General features: G+C 42.4%; 1 protein-coding gene across 30 annotated transcripts in view; it reads right to left on the bottom strand.

Moving 5' to 3' along the window:
* The window catches only part of LOC120445966 (microtubule-actin cross-linking factor 1), a 68404-nt gene that overhangs the window by 30978 nt on the left and 13057 nt on the right, over positions 1 to 24369 (bottom strand). For 19 of the 30 annotated variants that reach the window (XR_005615798.1, XM_039626698.2, XM_039626687.2 and 16 more), the window contains 12 exons: positions 21384 to 21445; positions 20696 to 20785; positions 20427 to 20597; positions 10446 to 10725; positions 9471 to 10384; positions 9042 to 9410; positions 7892 to 8810; positions 6925 to 7555; positions 6679 to 6814; positions 5635 to 5718; positions 4710 to 4931; positions 129 to 259 (listed from right to left, as the gene is read on the bottom strand). Coding sequence is in view for 29 of the 30 variants with exons in the window: in XM_039626698.2 (XP_039482632.1) it covers positions 129 to 259; positions 4710 to 4931; positions 5635 to 5718; positions 6679 to 6814; positions 6925 to 7555; positions 7892 to 8810; positions 9042 to 9410; positions 9471 to 10384; positions 10446 to 10725; positions 20427 to 20597; positions 20696 to 20785; positions 21384 to 21445 (4009 nt within the window). In the remaining variant the exon portion in view is untranslated. Of the gene's footprint in view, positions 1 to 128; positions 260 to 397; positions 596 to 4709; positions 4932 to 5634; positions 5719 to 6678; positions 6815 to 6924; positions 7556 to 7891; positions 8811 to 9041; positions 9411 to 9470; positions 10385 to 10445; positions 10726 to 10884; positions 11648 to 20426; positions 20598 to 20695; positions 20786 to 21111; positions 21172 to 21249; positions 21260 to 21383; positions 21446 to 24369 lie in introns of those variants that run through there. The other 11 variants (XM_039626692.2, XM_039626690.2, XM_039626691.2 and 8 more) reach the window with 7 other exon arrangements.

Raw genomic sequence — 24369 nt, 5'->3', positions numbered from 1 at the left:
TAAACAGTTGATTAAAATGAACAATTTTAAATTTTGGAATGCTGTAAAATTCTTTCTTTCTAGAGATTATATTTTCAACATATTTTTGATATGTATTAGACACTTAGTACTTAGATACAAGAACTTACTGTGTGGTGCTGTAGGTAGTGGTGTAGAGATCCTCCTGGCGCGCAGCGTAGCCATCGCCAGTTGGCACGCTGCCCGCACTGAAGTCAACCCTAAAGGTCTTGAGCGGTTTCTGTAGACTCTCAGCGTATTGCTAAATACCAAATGAAAGCAATTTCGGTTAGTAAAAGTTAACAACTGACTGGGCAGGCAAATTAAACTCGGTTCGTTGAAATCTTTGCGAGGGTACAACGGGGCAGCAGGGAAATGGGGAGGATAGGTGAAGTATTACCTGAAACTCGAACGCAAAGTCGTAGTCACTTTCCTCTGCCACTTGGACAGTCGTGGTTTGGGTTTTGGATTTGGTTTTAGTCGCCTTGCGACCCGATCTATGCTGAGGCATGTCTAAGGCTTTCGTTTGGTTCAGTTCGACAAAGTCATAGTCAGCAATTGGTATTTGTTTCGTTGGCTTAGGGGCTTCTTGAATGCACTGCGCGAGATTTAATTGTGACAAAAACAATTAGAGATTTACGAGTCAAGATTCATAGACAGACGCGTCACTTTGAAGTTGCCGTGGAGTCTCTAACTTATTTTGTGGAATGTTTACGGCATGCGTGAGCGTGATTTGATATGGCCGCGAGATAAAGTCACCGGCGATAAAGCAACTAAAAATACTTCCAAGATTGTCGAAAGACATAAACACAACAATTTTACGGTAGTCGTCACTGGACTTCTAGTATTAATCGGCTCTTAAAACAGTCCTCTCTTTGTTGATTCACTTAATTCATTCACTAGATTGGGTTCTTTGAGTAACACACAAGGATACATTTTTATCAGCCCCGCACCATCGCACACAAATCACACGAAGCACATATGTATAGTTAAGTGAAAATAAAAAAACGAAGAAACGCACACGAAAAGCAAACCCAAAGCCTTTATGAAAATAGAAATGACGCTATATAGGGAGAAGGCCTCAATCGCTCTGCAAATATGTAGTGCAAACTCTCTCAAGAGGCTCCAACCATAATTAATAATAAATGGGTGATTGCCCGGAAAGAGTTGGGGATCCGGAGTGCGTCTTATCGAAGGGATCTGGTAATTTAATTTTTATCTTTATTGGCCATTTGGCAGAGACAGTGATTCAATGGCAAATGACTGACATATGGCTGCAGGTCGTAGCCCCAACTTGAAATTGCATTGACGTCATACATATAACTTTGCAAGAGGGCTGCAAATGAAGTCATTGAATGCGAATCTACAAAGTGATCAACGTTTATGATTTGCATTTTCAAAATAAACAACTAATCTGCTGTTGCTGTTGATTTTCAAGGTTGCCCTAGAGTTGGTAAAAGCAACAAATAAATTATAATTAACGAAACACACACCGACACACATTTAGACAGTAAATACGAGTACGAGAACAATGATGTCATCAGAGTGGCGAATATTTGATTATAAATGAAACAAGTTTGTCGAGCGCCCGCACAGCGAGCAACTAAAGCTGAACTAAAGCACAAAATAATTCCCAATGAAGTGGGGTTTCATAAGCAAGCAGATTAAACAGATTCTTGGCCCTAATCGGCTGCGATGCGCTTGACACTGATAACATGACTAATACGCCACGTTGTGCCGGCTTCAAATGGGGGTAAGAGCGCCCAAGAGAGAGAGAGAGGAAAAGCTCCAACGAGAGTGTGCAGCATGCAGCATGCAGCCTGCAGGAATGGGACCTCGCCTTTGTGGCACTACGAAAATAGGCGCCTCCCTTTCGCTTCAGTGGAGGCAAAGACCCCAAAACGCTCGCTTTCATTCCTGATTTATCGTTAGAATGCCGCTGAAAATATATATATGCGATGAAGTATATATAGAAGGCACACGGAGGCATCTAGTTTAATCGATAAAATCAAAGGGAAAGTGCATGGTAGGCGAACAAACACTCTTTCACCGGCAATCCGGTGATTCCCGGGAAACCGATCGCTCATTTTAAAGCATCACATCATTTCTGATGGATTACACCTCATAGATTAGATAAGCGCCAGCCCTGACACTCCCGCGATCCTCTTGTTGATAGGAAGTCATAATTCACGCTAGTCAGCTACTAATCGAGCGGGAGAGTTTCTACGATTTTTTGGCTTTTCGTTTTAAGTGCAGCATTTGATGGTTTTATGCAACTTATAATGACCCTAAACTCGCTGACTCACTACGGAATTTCAATCATAGATTTTCATTTTCTCGCTTTTTTGTGTGTGCGCTTTCATTAACACCAAAACAGACGGCCGAAAATATCAACATTCCGATTCTTGCGACATGTTCAAGGCTATATTAATAATGTATTTCTTTTATTTTCGTTTTCACACTCTTCTGTTTGCGTTTCGGTTATATTCGAGTTGTTGCAAAGCACTCGACGAGTGACTTCATTTCGGGCTATAATAGAACTCTTTGCGGCACAAATTAAAACGTGGGTCGATGGCGGCAGCGAATTTAAATTTCTATTAACAAAATAAAAGCGGACCAATGCGACACGGTTCGCATTTAATTGAAATTTAAGGCACCACGACAACGACACGGACACACTTTCTATCCGGCCGTATATGTGACATCATGTCTGCCCATGCGGCGGATGAGCAATGTTCTCTACTTGAGTTTGGGAAGTTATTTGCTTGTTTAGTTATCACAACTATTCACTCATAATTACACGCTCGATTCGAATTCAAATTCCATAGACTTCGGTTGCCAACAAAACCGGAGGTTTTAAAGGTTTTGGCCTTTGTTAAATTTCGTTCACCGGCAGCAAGTCGGCACACACAGCGGATACGCGACGTTACACAACCACGTCGCTTTCGGTACTGAATGGAGCAGCGCCACTCCGAGAATCAATTGGCCATGTGGAGAGCGAGCGAGCTTTTTGAGATTCGGACACAATTGCCACACAGAGAAAGAGAGAGAGCTTACAAATGCCGGCTAGTTTTCGGTGAGCATTCCCCAGCTGTTGCGCCAAAACATTATAAACAATCCATTTACAATGGCCTGAAATGAGGGAGATTGGGCATGGAAAGGGCTGGGAGTTCGCGGCTTGAGTTGGCTCCAAATTAAAGTCGAAAACAATACACGGAAGTCGAGAACAAAGTATCAGAAGAAAAGATGAAACCAGTTTGTGCCGCCATCTAACCTTCTAAATAACTTATTTCGCTTTTCAGTCTAGTTAAGCCAGCGGAGCTTCTGCGCCCGCCCCTGCTATGCATATCAAGTTGGCTTGAAGGCGAAGTGGTAATGGAGCAGTTATGATGTCACTCCAACGCTCGAGGCGAAGGCAACACCTTCGAAAAGCCTCAATAGACTTCAAAACAACAAATTCGGATTACTTTGAAATGGATCAACTACATACAAAGAAATTGGGGCTTAAGATCTTCAATTTTACATTGATAGCAGTTCGGCTTAAATCTTTTATACTTTGACCATTAATCAATCCCATTTCAATCTTTAAACATTATTAGTATCTTTGGCTTTTCTCACTGTAGTATTATTGATGCTGCCTGTTACAGCATAATGTCTCAATAGAGATATAGCAAAAAGCTAAAGTTGATTGAACTTATGTTTACACCATGTCCGGCGATCTGAACTCCAGTGGAACAATATGGTAATTGCCTCCTAAATATTTGCAAACAAATATTTTCGAAGCAGGCACATTCTGGTTGGTTAATAATATTCCTAATTGAATTTCTGAGATGGAGCGGCTAGGAAATAAACAAATTAAGAACCAGTTGAACAAAAATAGTCAAAATAGGAGGGAACTGGAATCCAAAAAAATACAAGAGAAGTTGACAGATGGCGACAAAGACGTTGATGACGTTGCCTGGCATTGAAATTCGAGTATATAGGAATCCATATGACTGCTGGGGCCTCATTAATATTTATAGAATTCGACGTCGTCATTATTAATTTCGAATCTGTCACCAATTTGCCTAATTGGTCAGGCACATGACAATGTCTATCGTTTTTGTTACTCTTTGAATTGAAACTCCTGACATAATGCAATAGTTATAAATAAATTTGATACATTAAACAAATTGCTGCATCAGTCGACAGCGCCGATCAACGACGGTCACAATGACAGAAAAAAATAGTTTAAATTTTTATAAATTAAACAAGTTGTGATTTATGGGCGCAACACTTCAAGCCATTGACGGTATGTTTGGTCAATTCGCCAGCTGATGTGATGTCATTATGCGGCTGCTTCTGCCGTTAGTGTGCACCGATTCTGAAGGTTAATTCAATAATACCAACCGCCGGGCATTCGGAGCGGTAACAGATACAAATACAGATACAAATAGACACAGGCACAGATGGAGGAGGAGGTGGAGGAGATACAATGATACCACAGAGACGTACGTATTTGCATTTGAAAACTCGACTTGACTTGTAGAAAACGAAAGCATAAAAACTCGTTTGCTGAACTTGAACCCCGCTTTACGCGGCGATTACGAAACAATTGAATACTTTGAGCCTAGCCCCAGCCAACGAGGTAAACAAACATAACAAAAATAGACCCTGACGTCACCACCTCGCAAAGATCCTTTCAACGGGAAAGGGTCGCCTGGATTACTCACCAGACCATCGCTGCCATTGACTTCGATTGCAGTTTTTAGCCTCTGCGACAGTTGTTCCAGCAATCTGTCGTATTTCGTATTTAGGTTGTCCAGACGTTGGCTGTAATACTGTGTGGCGCCCGGATCGCTATCCGCCGGCCGGAGATCCCGGCGAGGCGGCGAGAACGACGGACGGGCCTCGACCAGCCAGTCCACGAAGCGAAGGCATTTGCTATCGTAGATCTGCTCCCGAAGTTCAGGGTCCCACGTTGACATCGTTGTTTGGTTGGTTGGGTTGGTTCGTTGGTTAATTTCGGTTAAATGTTAGTAATTTTGTGTGTTAAACAAATTTGGTTTTATTTTTCAGGAGGCGAGGAAAGGGGGATTGTTGATATATTTAGTGCTTTTTATTGATTAATCAATACGAAATTACTTTTTGGTAAAATTGCTTTTTAATTAGTTTGTTTTGTAAGTTTGGTTGGTTTGTTGTTTGGTTGTTTGGTTGTTTGTGTGTTTAAGTTTGTTTGTCAGGTTGTTTCTGTTCCACCCAAGTGTTATTGACGCACCTTTTACCCGCAAGATAACTAAGATTTGGAGCTTACAGTCCGATAAATGGTTTAAAAAGCAGTAAATATATTGGAGATTCGGTAGAGAAACAGCTAAGAGGTGTATAGGGCTACAAAGTGTTTTCTTTTCGAAAAAAGAAGGGATTTTGGTGTTCGTTCGAAATATCAACAATCACTCGACACAGTCATACATAAAGTGCTGGCACTAGGCCACCAACTGACCTATCGCAACCCAACTTTGGCTAGGCCTAATCCATCGAATCGTATGACAAGCGATCGAATTGCACATGGAGTGTGCATCTGGAACCCGCGGATGCCGGGTTACGATGGGTCAGCCGTCATCAGATCAGTCATCCCACATCAGGCATTCAAATTTTTACCTTGGCTTCACGTATAAGTCGTCCTCCAGCCACGTTGACATTTTCGATTTTTGGTTTTCGTTCGATTGCAGCTCCGAGCAGTTTCTATAGGTTGCGAGGGGTATTTTTGGTGTTCGATATTTTCAGGAGGTTTAAATCGATTTGTTTGTTTTTTATAATTTGATCATTTTGTGTTGATTTATAGGGTGTGTAATATTTGATTGTTGTGTGAAAAAGTTTAAAATTTTTTTTGGTTTGGTGAAAATACAAAAATTAGACAAAAATACATATACAATTAGTTTTCAACTACAAATACGATAATACTGGGTGAATAAATATATATGTAATGTAGGAGCCCATATCATTTGATATTGGTCTGTGTATAGGTGCAGCTTATGATTCTAGGGGACAAGACTACAAACATAAAATAAGGTAAGTTTCAAAACTACTACACAAATTTGGTATCAATTTACAGTGTCGTGGAGGGGGGAGGGGGAATATCGCTACAGTTTACGTATATGGGTATTGTTGTGTAGGTGGACGATTTGGCCACATTTGGAGGTCCGTCTGCTGTGTATATATATGTACATATGGTATGCTTATGTGGGTTGTGACCACCACTACATGTCAAAGACTGCTGTTGGATTAGACAAGAACTACTGCTAGAATACGGACGAGGGACTGGAGATTTGCTCTCTGCTTGTGGGGACAGTTAACAAATGGAAATGTAGTACAAAAACAAAATACAAAATATATAAACACATATAAAATATATATATAGGAGTACGGAGACGTGTCCAACACCGGCAGGTTTAATACCAACAAAAAATAGGAGCAACAACTGTGGGAGCAAACTACTTTGGACGCGGGTCAATGGCTACTACGGTTTCCATTTATAGCCTATGTATATATACTTTGTGTTTGGTCCGTGAAGGAAGATCTCTGAATGAGACTCTATGGGGCAGCTAAAACTCAGAAAAACTGTACAAGGATCTAGAGCTAGAGACTATCGCTTATCGAAATGCTAATCTCGTTTTTTTACAGGGGCAACGTCTTTGTACTCACGTCTAGTTCGTACGCCGAAGTGGCGGTGGGCATGGCGGACAGTCCCTGCGTGGTGCCATCCACCCATGATTCCTCCACTTGCACGCTCGACTGGAGATTCTTCATCAGCCCGATAGCCGTCTCGCATGAGCGCATTCTTAAAAAGTAAAGTAACACGTTGTTAGAGAGGCAGGTTCATATCCATCTGTGGTCGCCAATGAGGCGACGCCCGCACAGAAAGAGAGCAGGTGGCGCCAGTGGACCTACCTTTCGCCCAACTGATTGCACACCGCACTCCAGCGCGTGTTCAGGCGCTCCACGTTCGAGTGCAGTCGCTTTAGGTCGCCCAGCACCTTGGTTGGCACTCCCATGCGTCCCAGCTGATCGGCCGCATCGTTCATTTTATCCATTTGCGGCTGCTGTTGTGTAATGATGTCCTGCATATGGTTCAGTTGCTTAAACACCTGCTGTAGGCCCTCAGTTGTCGATGGCAGATCCTGGTGCCTGGCCAGCTCGTTCTCCAGCTCGGAAATCACATGCTCATTGTCCTCCAGACCAGCCAGCGAAGCCTCAAGCAGCTTCAAGCGGTCCTTGTGCAGGCCACTCTGAGTGTTCAGCTCCTTCCACAGCTCCATGAGGTTGTCAAGGCTCTTCTTCAGCACTGGCGTCTTCAATGCAATCGTTCGGAAAGTCTCCTGCAGATGCTTCAACTCAGGCTCCAAAAGGTGCAACCTGCGCTCATAGTCCGAATGAATTTCGAGCACATGCTCCAAAGAGTCCAAATCACGTGGCAACGGAGCCAGTATAATCTGATCCAGCTCACGGGCCATGTCTTCCAGTTTGCTCTTGATGGCAATGCATTCCTCGGTGAAGATGCGACTGGCCTGTTTGCTCTCCTCTGCAAAGAATAAACAACGATTAATATTGTAATATAAATTATAAAATCGTTTAGATTAGATATCCCAGAAGTGCACAAGATTACCCCTTGTTTTGACACTTGCGAACAGCTTCTTCATGGTTGACTAGGCTTGACAAGACTAAGTCGCATTCTGTCTTCCTGCTTGCCACTTGCCTCAGAGAAAACACACAAGCATTAAATTCAATTAGCCTCCATCAATTAAACGTTTTGGACAGCTGGCGAGCGCCGTCAATTGAAAAGCGAGGCGAAAACTATCTCCTACCCTTCGAAAACCCCTGTTAATACCGATACCCATACGAGTACTCCCACACTTACCTTCGGCGCGAGCACGCTTCTCGAACTCATCGAACAAGCGATTGACCTCGTCCATTTCGCGGCGCAGGCGTCGCAGCTGCGGATCGTTTGGATCACCCTCGCTCAGCAATTTGTCGGCATCGTCGTTGAGGGCACGTCGGATGGCCGTGCGCTGCTCAGGACCCATGGCCAAGAACTGGTCAAAGTCCCAGCCCTTAACCACACGAATGGTGGCGAAGATCATGTTCTGGCGCAGACGCAGATGCTTCTTCTGCCACAGAGCTACGGATCGATCGAACAGTCGCTTCAGACGTTCGGCGGCATCGATGGCCTCCTGGTCGGGAGGTGGAAGTAGCAGGCAAGCTCCCGGTATTGGTCCTTCCTGACCATTGGCGGTGCGCACGCGCCACTTGACACGTCCGGAATTGTCCAGGAGCGTAACAGTCTCGCCCTTTTCGATCTGCAGTTGACCCTGCTGTTTGTAGGCACAGATGGCCTGCACGGGACCTTGTCGATTAACCGGCTGGCGTCGCTTGTTTAGAGGCACCACTGTCTGGGCCCTTCGCTGCAGTGTCGCCACTGTCTCGCCAAAGGCATTCAGTTCCTCGCGCAGATCCTGCATTCCCCTGAGAAGGGTTTCACCCTGGTCCAAGCCAAAATCGGACTGTGAGAACTTGCTGTTGAGTATTTCGTCACGCTTGGCCAGCCACTGCTCGGCATCCTTGATCTCGCCAAAGAACTGATGGTACTCCGTGGCGTGCTTCAAATGAACCTCCAAGCAGAGAGTCAGCTGCAGTAGCCATGCCCATTGTTGTTGCAGGGCTGTCAGATGGGCTTCGATGCACTTGGAGGCCGGATGCTGTTGGTTCAGCAGGGCTTCTCCACGATCCAGGATGGTGGCAAAATGCATCTCACGCTTTTCCAGTTCGGACATTAGGTTCTGGATGGCCATAAAAATGGTTTTATTAGTAAAGATTTTAAACAGGGTTTTGTAAGTGCACTTGGTTGGTTGCTTGTTTTTGCAAAAGAAAATTTCTCATGGTATTTGTAAACCAATTTGTGGTCTTACCTCGTCGCCATTACCAAATGCACGCTTGTAAACGGATAGAAGCACAACACATATATAAAACTAGCTCTAAGGGGATTCATTTGGGCATAAGTCACCACTTACCTCGTAGTACTTGTGCACGGAGGGAAGATCGAGTTGTTTGTCCGCCCAGTCGCGCGTAATCTCCACCTGCTCCTTTTCGTTAAGCCACTGCAGTTCCGCCGAGGCCTGTCCCAGGAAGTGCTGCAGCGAGTCCAAATCGGACAGACGCTTCGTCGAGGTGCTAAGCAACTCGGCGTACACCTTCTGCAGCTGATTGAGACGCTGCTGGTACAGTGCCAGCTCATCTCCGGAGAACTTGGTCTGCTGGCGTTCGTCGTTGAGTATTTTCGTGTGGAACTGATCAATGATCTTGTGCTCGTGCTGTTGACGATCCAGTTCCTCCTTAACCGATGGCAGGTCACTGCCATAGTCAGCGGCAAGCAATTGTTTCTGCAACAAGAAAACCGTCGTTTAATTGATCTTACTTGTACTTGATTTACTTGTACTTACCAACTTGTTTTGGCACCACTCAATGTGCTCCTGCAGATCGCGGAAATGGGGATTCGTGTCGATCTGACGGGACTCGACCACCATGCGCGTTTGACGCGTCACCGTGGTCTCGTGGACGGGATACTTCAAACCGGACAGCTTCTGTACCAGGTTCGTGTGGAAATTGGTGCGGAGTTGAGCCCAACGCTGGTGCAATTTGTTGACCTTCTTGTGCAGCTCACTGACATGGGGATAGCGACCCTCGTTGAGCACGTGGCAGTCCTGGTTCATGTCCTGGATGGGTTCCTCCAGGTGCCGGATCTCGGTTTCAAGCGCCTCGACAATGCTCTTTGCGTCAACGGGATGCAGACGCTCGATGCGCCGACCCTCCTCGCCAATACGAGTCTCTAAATCGGTCAGCTTCTGATCTACATGCTTAATCTCGCGCTGAACCTTATCGGCCAGTCGTTGCAGCCGTTCTAGTCGCTCAATTTCCTGCTGAAGAATAATCTCGCGATCCTGCAGCGCCGTGTTCATGCGATACCACGCCTTCTCGATGGCATCCGGCCGCAGTTCGGCCTCTACGTCGACTTCACCAACCGTTTCGAAGTAGCGCTCCAGCTCCTTGTAGATCTGAATGAGCTTGGATTTCTCGCGCTTGCGGGCGCTCACTTCCTCGCTGCGGAAACGCTGCAGATCGCTCAGCAGACGCTTCATTTCAATAAGCGTAGGCGGGAAGGAACGCTCCTGCAGGTAGGCGGTCTTCTCGCGGCACCAGTAGATGAACTGCTGGGCCAGGTCGCGGTATTCATGCACGCGACGTTGTGACTCCATGTCGAAGAGTGGATGAATAGACGGTGGCTCCGGGAACACATCGTACAGCGATGAAATGTACGTGATGAGGGACTTCTCATCCGGCTCGTTGGTATCCACATCTAAATGAAAAGGTTTGCCATTAAATGTATCAGTGGATCAATATATATATGGTTAACTTACCCTCAGGATCCAGCAGGCGCGTAACTCCGTACTCCTTCTCCACAATGTGGAAGGCCGTCTCCAGGCGCTCCCTTGGCCGATCGTTCCTTGCCTTTCGCCAGTCAAGCAAGTCCGGTCGGTTGCGGTGCACCAACGCCGAGAAAGCCAATCCATCTCGCCACGACGATGTAAAGTCGTTGACACGTACGCCCGGATACCGAGCAGTGGAGCGACGTGCCCAGCGCAGCAGAGCCTCCCGAGCGGATACGTTGTCCTCTTTGCCCACAACAATATCGGAGATCTGCGCAAAATGAAGTTGAGTTATAACTATAAGGGTTTAAATTGAAAACGAAAGGCAATTCATTGATTATTTAAAGCAGAGCAAAACCGTGGTCGCCTAATTATAATTCCCAGAGGAGAGTTTGTTATCCTGTATATCATTCCGAAGTTCGATTTTTACCTCTCTGCGCTGCGTGGACGACGACTCTATAGCCGGCGGCAGGGCGCGACGATACTCCAACTCCGAGCTACGAATCATTTTGGCCGGAGGCAACAAATCCTCGGCCGGCTGAGCATTCTCCTCCGCTCTGCTCAAAGTGGTCACTTTTCGGACAATGTGCGTGGTTACACGACGATGGCCATTGGGTGCTCTTTGCGATGTCTTGGTGCTCTCCACACTGGATCCCAAAACCTCCGTGGAGATGCGTTTATTTCGCGTCACCTGTTGATAATGGGTGGATGACGACGGAATTGGCCCGGCCGGAACGAGAGCTCTGGTTTCCGAAAGGCGACGTGAATTGCCAGCGGGATCTTGGAAGGTCACAGTGCGCTCAAAGTTGGTTCGCTCGTGAGGAACGCTTCCCAGGGGAGATACACCTGGATAATCCGTAATAACCGCCTCCACAGTACGCTCTCTCTTTGTCTCATGACGATACCGTAAGCTGGAGTCATCGATATTGGTGGTTATTGCCGGGCCTCGGGAGGAGTGGACCACTTCGGATCCGCTGCTCAGAACATCGCCTCTGCCGCCATTCGTCTGCCGCACGAGTTGTTGTGTGCGCTTCAGCGTCGATTGCGAGCTGGAGTGCATGTTATCGTAATAATCGAACTGCTTTCGCAGTTATCGATGCTTTCGTTTGTTTCACTGTGTGTCGTTTCGTTCTAAGGTTCGTTAGAAAATTGGTTCGTTTTGCCGCGTTTCTTTTGCGCCGATTTTCGTAATTCTGGATGATTGCCAAAATAAGTTTAATTATTTGCCGGTCCTTACAATTTGAGTTTAATTAAGCCAAACCAAAAGCCAAAGTCAAATCCCAAACTAGCACCGGATGTCTGGTTCTCTGTGGCATTGCCCTGGAGTTGGACAGAAACCCCATCGAGAACTGAAGTGGAGTAGATTTAACCGAACGGAGCCAACGTGAAGTGAAGAATTATGGGGCGAGGTGAGAGGGTATGCCGTGGGGAGGGAGGGGGCCCATTGTTGTTGCGAATTATTTATTGTGTTGTACGTACACATAATTATCCCAACTGTCTGTCTGTCTGTCTTGCTCTTGGCGCTACTTTGTTGCTTCTTTTGCTGCCGTCATTTTTTTTTCATTATACTTTTTTTTTTTGCAAAAATACACACATATTTACGGCAAAAAGTTAATGTACACCGCTGATTCATGGGCAGAGATTCATTAGTTTCGGAACACGCAAGCCTATTTTGCATAGGAAAATGGGGAGAGGAACGATATGGGAGTGGAACGGGGAATATGGGAATACATATTCACCGGTTTGTTTGCCTTATAGGAAGTGTAAGAAAAAGTTGGAATATATTACCCCTTTTATAATTATGAACTTTTATATGTAGAGGGGTCTGTATCATTATGGCTAAATATCGCTACATACATATTGACTAAGCTCCAAGATCTATTACTCAAATCTAAAATAGAAGAATTACACATATTCCACTTACTACAAATGTATTTGCAAATATTTGGGGTCAATATTATCAGAACAAACAACAGCAATTGTTCAAGTGAAGGGGCAAATAATTCGCAAGTGTGATAAATTTAGAAAGAAACAATGCAGCAAAGGAGGAGAAAATGCGAAAAAAAATTCTCTTTTAGGGCTGCACTTAAAAAGTAAACAGGAAGTGAGCGAAATGTTTAGGGTCTCTATAAACACAGCTAAAAGTTGGTTTACGAAAGGGCGACTAAATTTTTAAGAATTGCAAAACATATTGGTACCGCCTTGTAACCGCCTCTGCTTCTAATGGAAATCTCTCGATTAATCTATATAGCTCAAGATCAATAAAACAGTTGGCCAGGCCAAAAAGATCGCCCACCCAACGAAAAGCACGACAAATGTTTGTTTTGCATTGGTTATGGAGAACGGACTTTAACTGGAGGTTATGCATATGTATATATGTATGTAGCTGCGTTTCACGCCTGCGCAGAACCGTGACAAACAAATACACATATCACAACCATTCACATCCATCGCCACACTACCAAAAATGCTAATTGCAGCGTTTTAAGCACACTATAAACGATCTGCGTTGTTTTTATGTGATTATGCCAAAAACAAAATAGTGATAGAGAAATAAGAAAAATACCTGGGGCTCCAGCGAACAGCTCGAAAAAGTGTCTGTGGAGGCGTCTCTAAGAGGCGTTAATGGCTTGACATTCTCAATGAGTCGTTTGAAAGGCGGCAAAGCTCAATCTTGTCTTTGCCTATTTTGGGTTTTTGGCTACTGTTCAGAGTTTGGAGATGTGCGCTTTTCAAAGGTGCCTGCCAATTTGCATTGCTCCACGACAAGGAGCATTAATTCAGAAAATGATTGCAACTCGAGGTTATAAATTTAATGGATAATGCACTTAAAACCAATCAAAATTTCAAAACACAGAAACAGAAATTAAGCTTCGGGAGGTAGAAGACTACTGGGCATGCCAACTAATTTGTATTTCTTAAAAGAAATGGCTAAAATTCCGGTTTTGGCGACTTGAAGTGCAATTAAGAAAACATAAAATGTAGCGAATCAAACACTAAATCACTTGAAAGTGATATCTGAAGGGAGATTCATTATATCCAAAAGAGATTCATAAATTAAAGCTACTTCAGAACGAAAGAAAAGCAAACTACAGACCGTAAGCAGTTAATTTCGATATGGGTGATCTTCACTAGCACGTCCAGATTTAGACGATTTGTGAGCATATAAATTAGATTTAATAAAGCATCCTCAGACAACGAGACAAACAATAACCACTTGAGGAGAGCGTTGAAAATTGCTAAATAACATACGAGACACACACGCACAAAAAATGGTTTTCCAAAGCTACGAACTGGAACAGCGGCGAAAACCAAAACCGAAACGAGATGGAATCGATGGCGGAAGGGAGGAGGCGGGAGATCAGCAGTGGGGTGTACGTCATTATTTTACAGCTACTTGACTCCGTTCGCGGGGCATTTTGTTTGCAAACAAACGAACGAATTGAAACAAACCGTGCCCCGCACTTTGGCAATAAAGTCGTCATAAAAAAATAATTGAAATGCAACTCAATTGCGAGAGATTGAAATCAATTGAAATTGGCGGCATTTAATAAATCAGAGAAGCAGAGCGATTATAACGCAAGATTCTGACATCATGCGAAGTCGCATTAATTGATTGAAATCACTTTGGGGCTTAGACTTGGCTTTGACGTTGGGTTAAGGGGTTTTTTGGGGCACACACACACTTTATAAAGAATTTCCGGGATTTCAAAACGCGTTCCCGTAGTTTTGGAATAGTTGTGGAATTCCGCGGTTCCCGAAGAACGCATGCAATTAATTAATTTCTATTTGTTTTTTGCTAATATTTATGAAGAGGGATCGTGAAATGTGTGCGGCGGCGTCTCGACAACAACTAAAAGCGATCGGGCCAAGTTAAAACGCTTAAAGTGTGGCTTTGGCCAGGTGTTGACGCTTCTGTCGGCGTCAGCGTCGACGCCGCTGTGCTGCCTCGTTGTTTTTTTTTTGTTTACGGGCAAGAATAGAAGCGAAGCTGAAACAAAGTGGAATTGGCACATTGCGATCGCTGCCTGCGTTGGCGTTGGCGTTCGCGTCAACGTCGGCGTCACGAGTCGCACAACTTTACAGTTTATGGAATATATGGATATGGAATCGCGATCGTGCTGACAGCTGTGCGTGTGCGTGTGTAGTTGTGTTGGTGGCAACACTCCAACACTGCCATCCCCGTTATGGCCTGCTGGCTTCGCTGCCGACGCCACCGCCGCTGCCACCACCTCTGCCGCCATTCCACCTGATTCTGCCACCGCTGCGGTCCCTCTTTGATGACGTATTTGCAACCAACACCTGTGTTTTTGCCGCCGCTGCCATGGCAACGTGGACGCCGACGGCGGCAGCGACGCCCACGTTAACGCACACACATGTAACGCAACAGCAACAACAACAACACAAGGGCAGCGAAGCTTGAAATGCCCTTACAAACTGGATAATTGTTAATAAAGACACATATGTCGTTTATAGATTCCCACTTTTATCAAAAGATCTATGCGAATTTAATCAACCGAACTATTTAACCCCTTTCACATAAAATACTTTCCCATTGGCATAAGGGCCTTAATATCTCTATAATAATCTAAATCTGATTAGGCTTGTAATAATTTTTTAAGGGTATGCTACAGTTATGTAAGCTGTACTATCTGAACTAAGTGATTGAATACGAAAACTCAACAATTGAGCACTTACTTTTACCTGTTAAATATTGGCTCTAAAAGCACAAACTATTTAAATGTTTTAATAAGCTAATTGTATACTTCCGCTGGAATTTTGATCTCTTACTCCCAGGCTTACAAAACATATAAAGCCAAGCTAAGCCCAAAAAGAGATGGTATATTACACAACACCGGCTACAGTTTTTCCTCTCTCATTCGAAACTTTGTTGTGGTAGCCGCAACTCATTCAGTGGTTCAGCAGATCCAACCAAAGTCGGTAGTACGTCATCCCATTTACGTAGAAGTACAAGAACACACCAGACCAAAGAATAATAATTATGATGGAAACAAGACGGAGAACTTGATGATTTGAGTGAACAACGCAGAGGGCAAAATATAAATGAATAAGTAGTCGAAATGATAGTGGATTGTGAACAACGAGTTTTGATTAAAAGCCCAACAAACTAAAAATAGTAAAAGAACGAGGAAAACAGCGATTCGCTATGACCCCATGGTATTTTTGGGTCTTCGCAGTTTGAATTACAATCTCATAACACATCACGACCAACTCATTACATCGCATAGTGACCCAAAAAGACGGCAAAAACAGAAATGGTCAATGATGTTAACAGGTTTCACTCACAGAAAATGATAAAGGGCAGCCACAAAAAGCGGTGGGAAATGGCAAAGAAAATGGGGAAAGACGGAAAAAGAAGAAGAAAAGTGAATTATTTTGTATGGATGAAGTTCTCAAAAATAAACAACACTACTGTAATTTATTGGTGTTGGCATAATCACTTAAACATTATCAAATTTTTCCATCTTATAGGTATGTATTTTCGTAGTATAGTAGTAAACTTTTCGATACCCAACAAAAACTGGAATTTATGTAAGACTGTAAGGAAAGCACTAGATTATAATTAATGCAAATTAGCAACAATCACCGACACAATGCATGCATTTCCCCCATCAATCTCCGGCCAAATAAGGCATGTAGTAAGTCAGAACATTTGCAATAATCTTGCACTTAGAAAGTCCAACGGATTCAAGTGGGTGTCGAAATCTATACATATGTGAATATGCGAGGCTGTGCCAACCAGACGGAAGTGAGTTTGATTCGTGTGTGCTCAAGATACAAATAAACATTCGACACACTCGCTCGCGTACTGCCAACATGGGTTAATTAGCATGTTACATGGCTTAAACCCCCGATGGCGATGCCCTATATGGAGTAAAAGGCACTGACTGCGGCGACTACTACAGCTGTTGTTGTTTTTGTTGTTGTTGTCGTTGGCCCGGCATATTTGCTGGCCATATTTATGTATGGGTAATAAATACTCTTAACTGCTGTCAGTTGTTTTTCGATTCACACACACTCTCGAATCGCTATAGTCAATATGGTCAATACTCGTACTCAGGCAGATGTAGACCCCACACCTTGAGTTTTCCCGGGTCTCCGAGAAACTGTGCAACTGAATTGCAAATCTAATTAGCCGCTGCAGGAATGTGGTGCGGGGCGTAAGGGGATGGTATTACGGCTAAGTACTCATATTGGGCATATGCTTATTAATACCGATATGATGCAACCCAGTAAACAAATGCTGCATTATGTTTGCCACTATTCGTAATTTGAGCACTGTTTTGCACTTGAAATGTGCTGTTTGTGGTGGGAAAACAAAGCGGAATCAGTAGCTGCTAATATTCATAATACCCCCTCATAGTTTTCCAACGCATCGGGAATCTCCTCACATAGAAAAAATAGCATATGTCATGTATCATAATAAATAATACCAATCATTTGCAAAACAGATCAATATAACTATATTCCATCTATAAAACACAATTAATTTCCCAGTATATTAATATATAATTAATTATTATATAGAAATATCTTATCTTTTTACTCTCTGTGCACCTCGACGTTCTAGTTAGTCGCCTAAACATCGAGCGGAACTTGTGGGGGTGACTAGTGAGGTGTAGGTGTCGCACCAAATACGTATTACATTCCTAGGGATATCACCGTGTGGGCTCATCATCATTGGCACCCTGATCGAATCGTTTACCTCGTCGCTTATAATTCCATCTACACACTTGAAATATATCCAGCGGTGAGTTTTCATATTAATTACAAGTCATTAGAAACACACTTACATTGGTAAACGCTTATCGAGTGCAAATAACAATTCCAGACAGCTCATGACATTTGCATACCAAACAGAAAAGGATGGCGAATCATAATTAGAAAGAGAGAGGCGGACGAGCAGCTTGTTTCCTTATTTGGTCAAAAGCCAAGCTATCGATTTATTAATGAAACTCTGTTTGTTTTTATCTGCGATGGCTATAGATAGATTTCGAGATCAAAATCGAGATTGAACCCACACACATCGGAGCTATTCAAAAATTCAGTCATCAATGTCATAAATTCAGACAAATAAGTGCATCTGTTGTTTTTGTTGGTGGTAGCATTCCGTTTTGGCCATTTGATATGCTCCACAGCCAGCTGGTCGAGAGTTCGAGTTCGCTGCTTGCGTTGAAGCCTTTCGTTTGGCAAGAACCGAGGATTGCTGATGTCATGGGCAAGGCACTGAAAAACACCTTTATTCCACCTGATTTTTTTTCAAGTAATTCTCGTTATTGTCTGTTGCTGCTTTTCAACTGGCATTGACTTTATTGTAACACATACATACCTTGGCGTATTATAATAAATCAAACGCCACAAAAAGCAGTCCCAAAATAAAAACAAAATAAAATAATAATCTTTTCAAATTCGAACGATGACGTGAGAATGTCTGGGTTTTCGGTGGCTCTTTGGTCATTGTATTTTGGCTTTCTTTCGAGGCGTTAGTTTTCATGCCTGGGCAAACTGACTAAACATCGGTCATGGCATTTTGGCCAAATATAAATGCCTGGCATACATATCCGCACTACTCCCCAACTAACGAGCAATGAAAAATGGAAAATTGCTGGGGAAATTATCTGATGCTCATAATGAAAACGTTTGTCAGAACAATTCGACACAGATCTCGGCGATTTGGCACACACCGTCGCCTTGGGGATCACGGCAATTTATTATTTAAATTTAGCAATTGAGCGGCTTAGGAAGTTTACGAGGCAGCCGCAAGGTTACTCTAAGATTTGTAGCTCTCGATATGGCGCTTTAGGTGTACTAAATAAAGCAGTAAGTCGCGTAATACGTTGGCTGGATAAAGTAAGTTATTGGCTATATTAAAAAGTAATAAGGTAGGAAAACATGCTCTTAAAGTGTGACAGTTTCTATATAATATTAAGTTTAAAAGTTTATGCTAAAAAATACGTCCACTATGATTTTTGTAGGAATTGTAGGATTTCTAAGGAAAAGTTTCTCAACCCTGCCAAATGAAGTTGTTATATTTAACAACATTTAAATTTATCATCAGTTGTACTCTCAACTAACTAGAGCGCGCTAGAACCTGTAATAATTAAGCTAAAAGCTGCCATAAATATGCACTAATTTGTTGGGGAATCATTGGAACCACGTGTTAAGCACTAGAAATTACAATGCAGCTCAACAGGTTTTATGTCTCAAGTAAAGGTAAAGTCTCTGATTGATTGTATTGTTTTTACTGTTGTTGTGGGTGGTTCATAGATCAAATCGATTCGCTAGTACAATTTATAACTTAATTACTAGCTAAGCAGCGTTACAAACTGCCAGCGGCTGCTGTTTAGAAAATTGCTCCAGCGGTTATTATTATTTTGTTCGCCTTTAACAATATATTTTCGCCACGTTGACCCACAAAACACCGATCATTAATTGAATATACAAAACAGCTTGGCTTTTTGCACACGAATGGAAATAGGAATTATGTCATAATTGCAAGATGTCGATTGCGATTTGGATTTAGATTTGGATAAGTAAAAATTAAATGAGACTGAGAACGCTGTAAGGCAAATCATTTGGTATGCAAAACAAGAAATATCCTTTTATGTCGATCGCAGTCAATTTGCATATTTTTTCTGCGCCAAATCGGATGACATCAGACACCCGCAACAGCAACGATAATATACATAAATCCTTGGCGGCAGGCAGACAAGAAATAATGAATAAGCCAGAAAACAGTAAACAGTAAATGACGCGCGATTGAGTTTCACATTGTCAAGTGATTTACAATTCGTTCGCCTCAATTGAATGAGCGCCATTTGGCAGCCACAGTTGCGTGTTGCTGCTGCGACTGTTGCTGTTGCGGCTGCCGTTGCTGTTGCTGTTGCCTCATGGTCGGTGAACTGGCAGCATCATTGAGCATTTATGCGCCCCATCGATCAAGTTGGAGTCAAGAAAAGCCGCAGCCACATCGACAGCCAACGACGACTTGAATGCATCTGCGTTCGTCGCAGGTTACGAAATATCCAAGTTTCGGATTGACACACATACTGCGGAAATGTATCTCGTCGATGAGTCAGTGACAAAAAACAATGTAATTGGAGTTCTTTAATCACAGTATCCGTCATAGTAAATTTATGACCATGTTCGGTGATTCCCTTAATTAATTTAAGTTCGTTATATATATATCAAACCAATTGTGTTGTTTTACTCATAGCTTATTTTTGATATCATATTTGTCATTGTTATTTGTCATATGTGTTTTCCATACTCTTATATCACATATTTATAAAATACTTCATAAATAGCTTGTATGATATATTTTGGTTTGGTTTTGATCAAAACTGCATCCCAACGCAGCATTTCATTGGGCCGGCTTGCCTTGCCTTGCTGCCAGTTGTTGTGTAGGTGGCCAAAACCACTCCCCCCGCCTCCACACCGCCTTTAAAGCCAACTCGCGGCCTTGCTGCCGACGAACTGTAGCAGCAGCAGCGGCAGCAGCATCGTTATGTGTGTCAGTCAGCGGCGGCGGCAAAGAGAAGGCAATCGGGTTGCCTTAAAAGGTTGGGACGCTTTTGCCAAAAAAAAAAAAACAAAAATACGTATATATCTTTGGGTAGATCGAGCGTAGTTCGTAGCGTGTCAAGACTGTAGCTATCTGGTAGCTGTGTAGGCTGCTGCTGCCATGTCGGCTCAATGAATCGATCCAAACGCCCAAATGAAAACAAACTCTAGACCGGGGGGTCACCTTCAGTCAGTCAGTCAGTCAGTCAGTCAGCCAGTCATTGAGTCGCAAAGAGCGGCTCGTGGGCGTTTGCTTTTGCTGTCTCGCTGACTTTGAATAGCTGCCCACCAAAAATCGGCGCCCACAGTTTTGCTCCAATTGCTCAATCAATGAAATTATATTTGTTGTTGTATATGGTATACCTTAGTATTTGCTCAACAACTCACCTGGAAGTGCAATATAATTGTCCAGATCAGGCCCAGGGTCAACTTGGGATTGCCATCCACAATATCCTCGGCGCGTATGTTGACCAGTTTGATCTTCTTGTAGCGCAAAAAGTCCAGTGCCATTTGTGCATTCTGCAGCATATGGAAACGCATTTTACCCTTCTCGCGTGGCTATAAAATCAAGGTACAAGGGAAATAAAAATCGAAGTGAATAAAACATTGGCGAGAGCGTGACAAAACTGCTAAGAAACCAATTGAATAACACTTACCAGGTGTTCGCCAGATAGCACCTCCAGGAGTGAAAGTAAATTGTGACCATCGCGCAGATCTTCGAACAAGTCCACCACACGACGATTGGCCTGCAGATGGGGGAGGTGTTAGTGGAATGCCAGTAAAAGGCGATTCAAATAAATTAGAGAGTAACCCAAAGAAAAAGACATGCAGGCAAAACAACTCAAAAAAATTGCTGGCACTGAACAGCAAAACAAGCCGCAAGGTAAAATTAAACATTTTGGCTAAGCAGCAAATAAAAACTCAAGAAAACAACATCAATGATAAGTGGATGATACCCTAGCAATTGAAAATAAATTTTAATGTTGCTCAAAATTAACAACAGCAAAACAATTAAAACTTTAAGAAACAACATCAAGAAATATTTAGTTTGTAGTTTTTTAGCTCGACTTACAGACTGAGAACAACAGGGTATGCCATTTGTGGTTACACAAACATGTAGCATAGTATAGGTCTGAAAATCGCAGGAAGTTAATTTCAAAGTGTGTTAAAGAATAGTTATAAATTTAATTTTATGTTTACTGGGGAATACCTTAGCATACTTCCAATGCTGCTTGTGGGAAAGGTAGAACAATTTTAATTTCGAAAACATCAGTAGGTTTCACAAATTTCAGTTAAGTTTTATGCTTTTGTGGGGCACCATTTTAAGCTCGATCATTAACTCACCTTTTTCAGATGTTTGTTCACCCATTTTGTGAAAGTCTTCTTCTGAATGGCATCGCGTTCGTCTAAATGGGGAATTGTTTAAGAAAGAGATCACATATTAGAATTTCTCGATAAACTGGATTTTTGTTAGTAATCAAAATTCATGCAATGCCTGAGAAGTTTGTGTCGAAAAAAGAAACATTTCGAATGCCGTCATCGTTGATTAAAAAATGAGTAGTTTATGTAAAACAATAAAAATTCAACCGCCCACAATCAGAGTTATTAATATTTGACGAGTATTTCTTTATTTTTTGGCCGGTTTTGGCAACTCAAGTGCGGGCGTTGTATAATCTTCCTAGGGCCTTAATTAACTTGTTTGAACAAATGTTCCAACTGCTGCCAATTAGTGGCTTATTAAAGTTTGAACTGTGAGTGTGTGGTTTCCCTATTTACCCTGCCCGTTCATCCTATCTTTATTTCCGTTCAGGGTCTCGGCAAACTTTGGTCAATGTTTTTCTTTGGCCTGATAACTTCAAAAATCGATAAGAAGTGGGCGGGCAGGAGTTAGGTAGCTTTGGCTTTGATTTGTTGTCTGACACATGACGTGAGTGTGTGTGTGAGTTAGTTTGCGGGAATAACCCATCTACCGATAAGCTAATGGTCATGTTCCCACAACTCTCGGCACAAAAATCAAGCATTTTCAAGTTGTTAAACATTTCGGAGCAATTAGTAAACTTTTGGTGGACTGATTACTCCATGCAGGGGCAGAGCTGGGCAATAATTTAAGTTAACCACCCTTTTTCAACACAATCTAATCAACGCGGATCAAAGAATGGCTCTGCAGATCCATAAAAAAAAAAAACTCTACAGAAAATTCAGAACGTCAACGACTCTTCCAAGTGTCGAGCTCATTGTAAAAGTATTATATCGGCTGATAAACCCGATAAATTCAAGTGCCAAACACATAAAGCCATAAACGTAGTAGATCAGAAAATAACCAAGTCATATAACGAGCAACTCAAAGCAGAAGCTCAAAAGCAAAACAAAAGCGCTAAAAGATAAGGTAAAAAGTGACAGAGAGAACAAGTGACTGACTATAGTTGAACGATCCCAACCAGTTTAACTCTCTTCTCTCTACATTACCCACTCTCTAAACCTTTGCAAAAAAGAACTAGAACGAAGGCTAAATGCCCTTGGAAATGGATTACCAATACTCAAATTTAACTTTATGCTTAATCTCTTAGGGCGACAACAAGTCTAACGAGCCAAAAACTAACCTAGTTGTGTGGTCAACAAAAGAAGCGTGTTTATTGATAAACAATTTGTAGCAAATTAATTGGCAAATACGTGATGGATCGTCGTGTAGAATGGTAACCGTGATTTGTTTAGAGTCCAAATACAGTGCAATCTTCCTATAACGGACAACTCTCTTGAGCGGAACAACTCTCTTGTTGCTTGTTAAGGAATAAAATTCTCGAGCCAATAACTCAAAAAAGCCCTTCGATGATTTCCAAAGCAAATATGTCAAAAGTTATGACTTAATAAAACAAAAATTTAGTGATTCATGGGATCTCAGGCAAATACAATTTTCGGAATTGCATGACCAAACAAATATTTGGTTGTAATATAACCCAAATACCGTTAATACCCTATCAATAATTTTCCATCTCTTCAGTTACAGGTAAGTCAACTCAAAGAGAGAGAGACAGAGAGAGTGTGAAAAATGGAGAAGCGAAAAGATCTTGAACTTGTTCCAATACGATGACGCATCGGTTTGCAATTTTCCATTCAAGCGGAGATTCCAACTCTCGAAAACTCGCCCATTCATTGAGGTATCCGATCATTCCGCAGAAATCTTTCTGCACGATTGCATGCAACATAAGCCCGATTCGTAATCGAGCTTATTTTTATCTTCCTCTAGGCCAAGAACAACAAACAAAGAGTTCATAAATATTCACACAAATAATGATTGTGCAAAGGTGTACGACTCCGCCGGCACAAATACCAAAACAGGGTAGCACTATCTGGAAATGTGTCTGTATGCGGCTTTTTGAAGAGCGCGTGATGATGTCACGTTCTAAGTTGAATTTGTTTTTGACGATTAAACGTTCGTTAAGTTGTTGTAGAAGAGTTCGGAGCTGCTTATTTGAAATTTGTTAATGTTTATTTTTGCATTTAGTCATACTCATTGATTAGCACACTTAACCTTAGAAGGACGTTTGATCATACAACTTTGATTAAAGAAACCATTCAAACGGTTACTTGAAAGAAATCCCCTTGGAATTTGGTGAAGTAAAAATGTATAACAAATAATTGATTTCCATTTTAAAACAAAATAAAAAGAAAACTACATAATAATTATATATGCTCTTGCATATCTAAATTACGAAACAAGCAACAAGGGTTAAGATATACCAGTGAAACTTTTTATTGTTCTTTTTTATGAAGGAAGGTTGCTTGATCGTGTTTTGAACGTTTGCAATCAGCGATAAGAAATTCACGCATTTGCCAGATATAATAATGAACTCACGCTTCACTATTAACGTAAGGAAATGCACTTCAAATGGAATTCAAAGTACTTCCCGCTTTTATCAACAAGTCAACAAAATTCAATACTAATGGCGCCAGCAAATTAGTATCAGTCAATCGAAAACGTATAACCATAAGCATAAAACTCCCATATAAATGCTTACAAAAGTCAATAAGCATAAACCCGTTTATTTCGGCTGGGCAAATGAGTTCATTTCGAAATTCGTGGAATTCTAAAGCCAACCGAAAGTTTGTTAATTTGCCAACACAGTTTTTGGGTGTCGAAAAGATGGAAATATCAGGTTTCCAAGAGAACAGGGATTGTTGGACGATATATCATTTCCAAAACTTACCCCCAATGAACTGTAATGAACAATCTGGCTCTTATTAAATTCAAGGTCGAGTTGGCACCCTTCTATTTGATCAGTATTTGATGTGCCAAGAAAGGTGCGACCAATGGTCTGCGAATGTGTTTGTA

Source organism: Drosophila santomea, chromosome 2R (assembly GCF_016746245.2).
Source record: "Drosophila santomea strain STO CAGO 1482 chromosome 2R, Prin_Dsan_1.1, whole genome shotgun sequence".
Taxonomy (NCBI): domain Eukaryota; kingdom Metazoa; phylum Arthropoda; class Insecta; order Diptera; family Drosophilidae; genus Drosophila; species Drosophila santomea.
The sequence above is the reverse complement of the archived record's forward strand: the minus strand, read 5'-3'. Positions and strand labels throughout refer to the sequence as shown.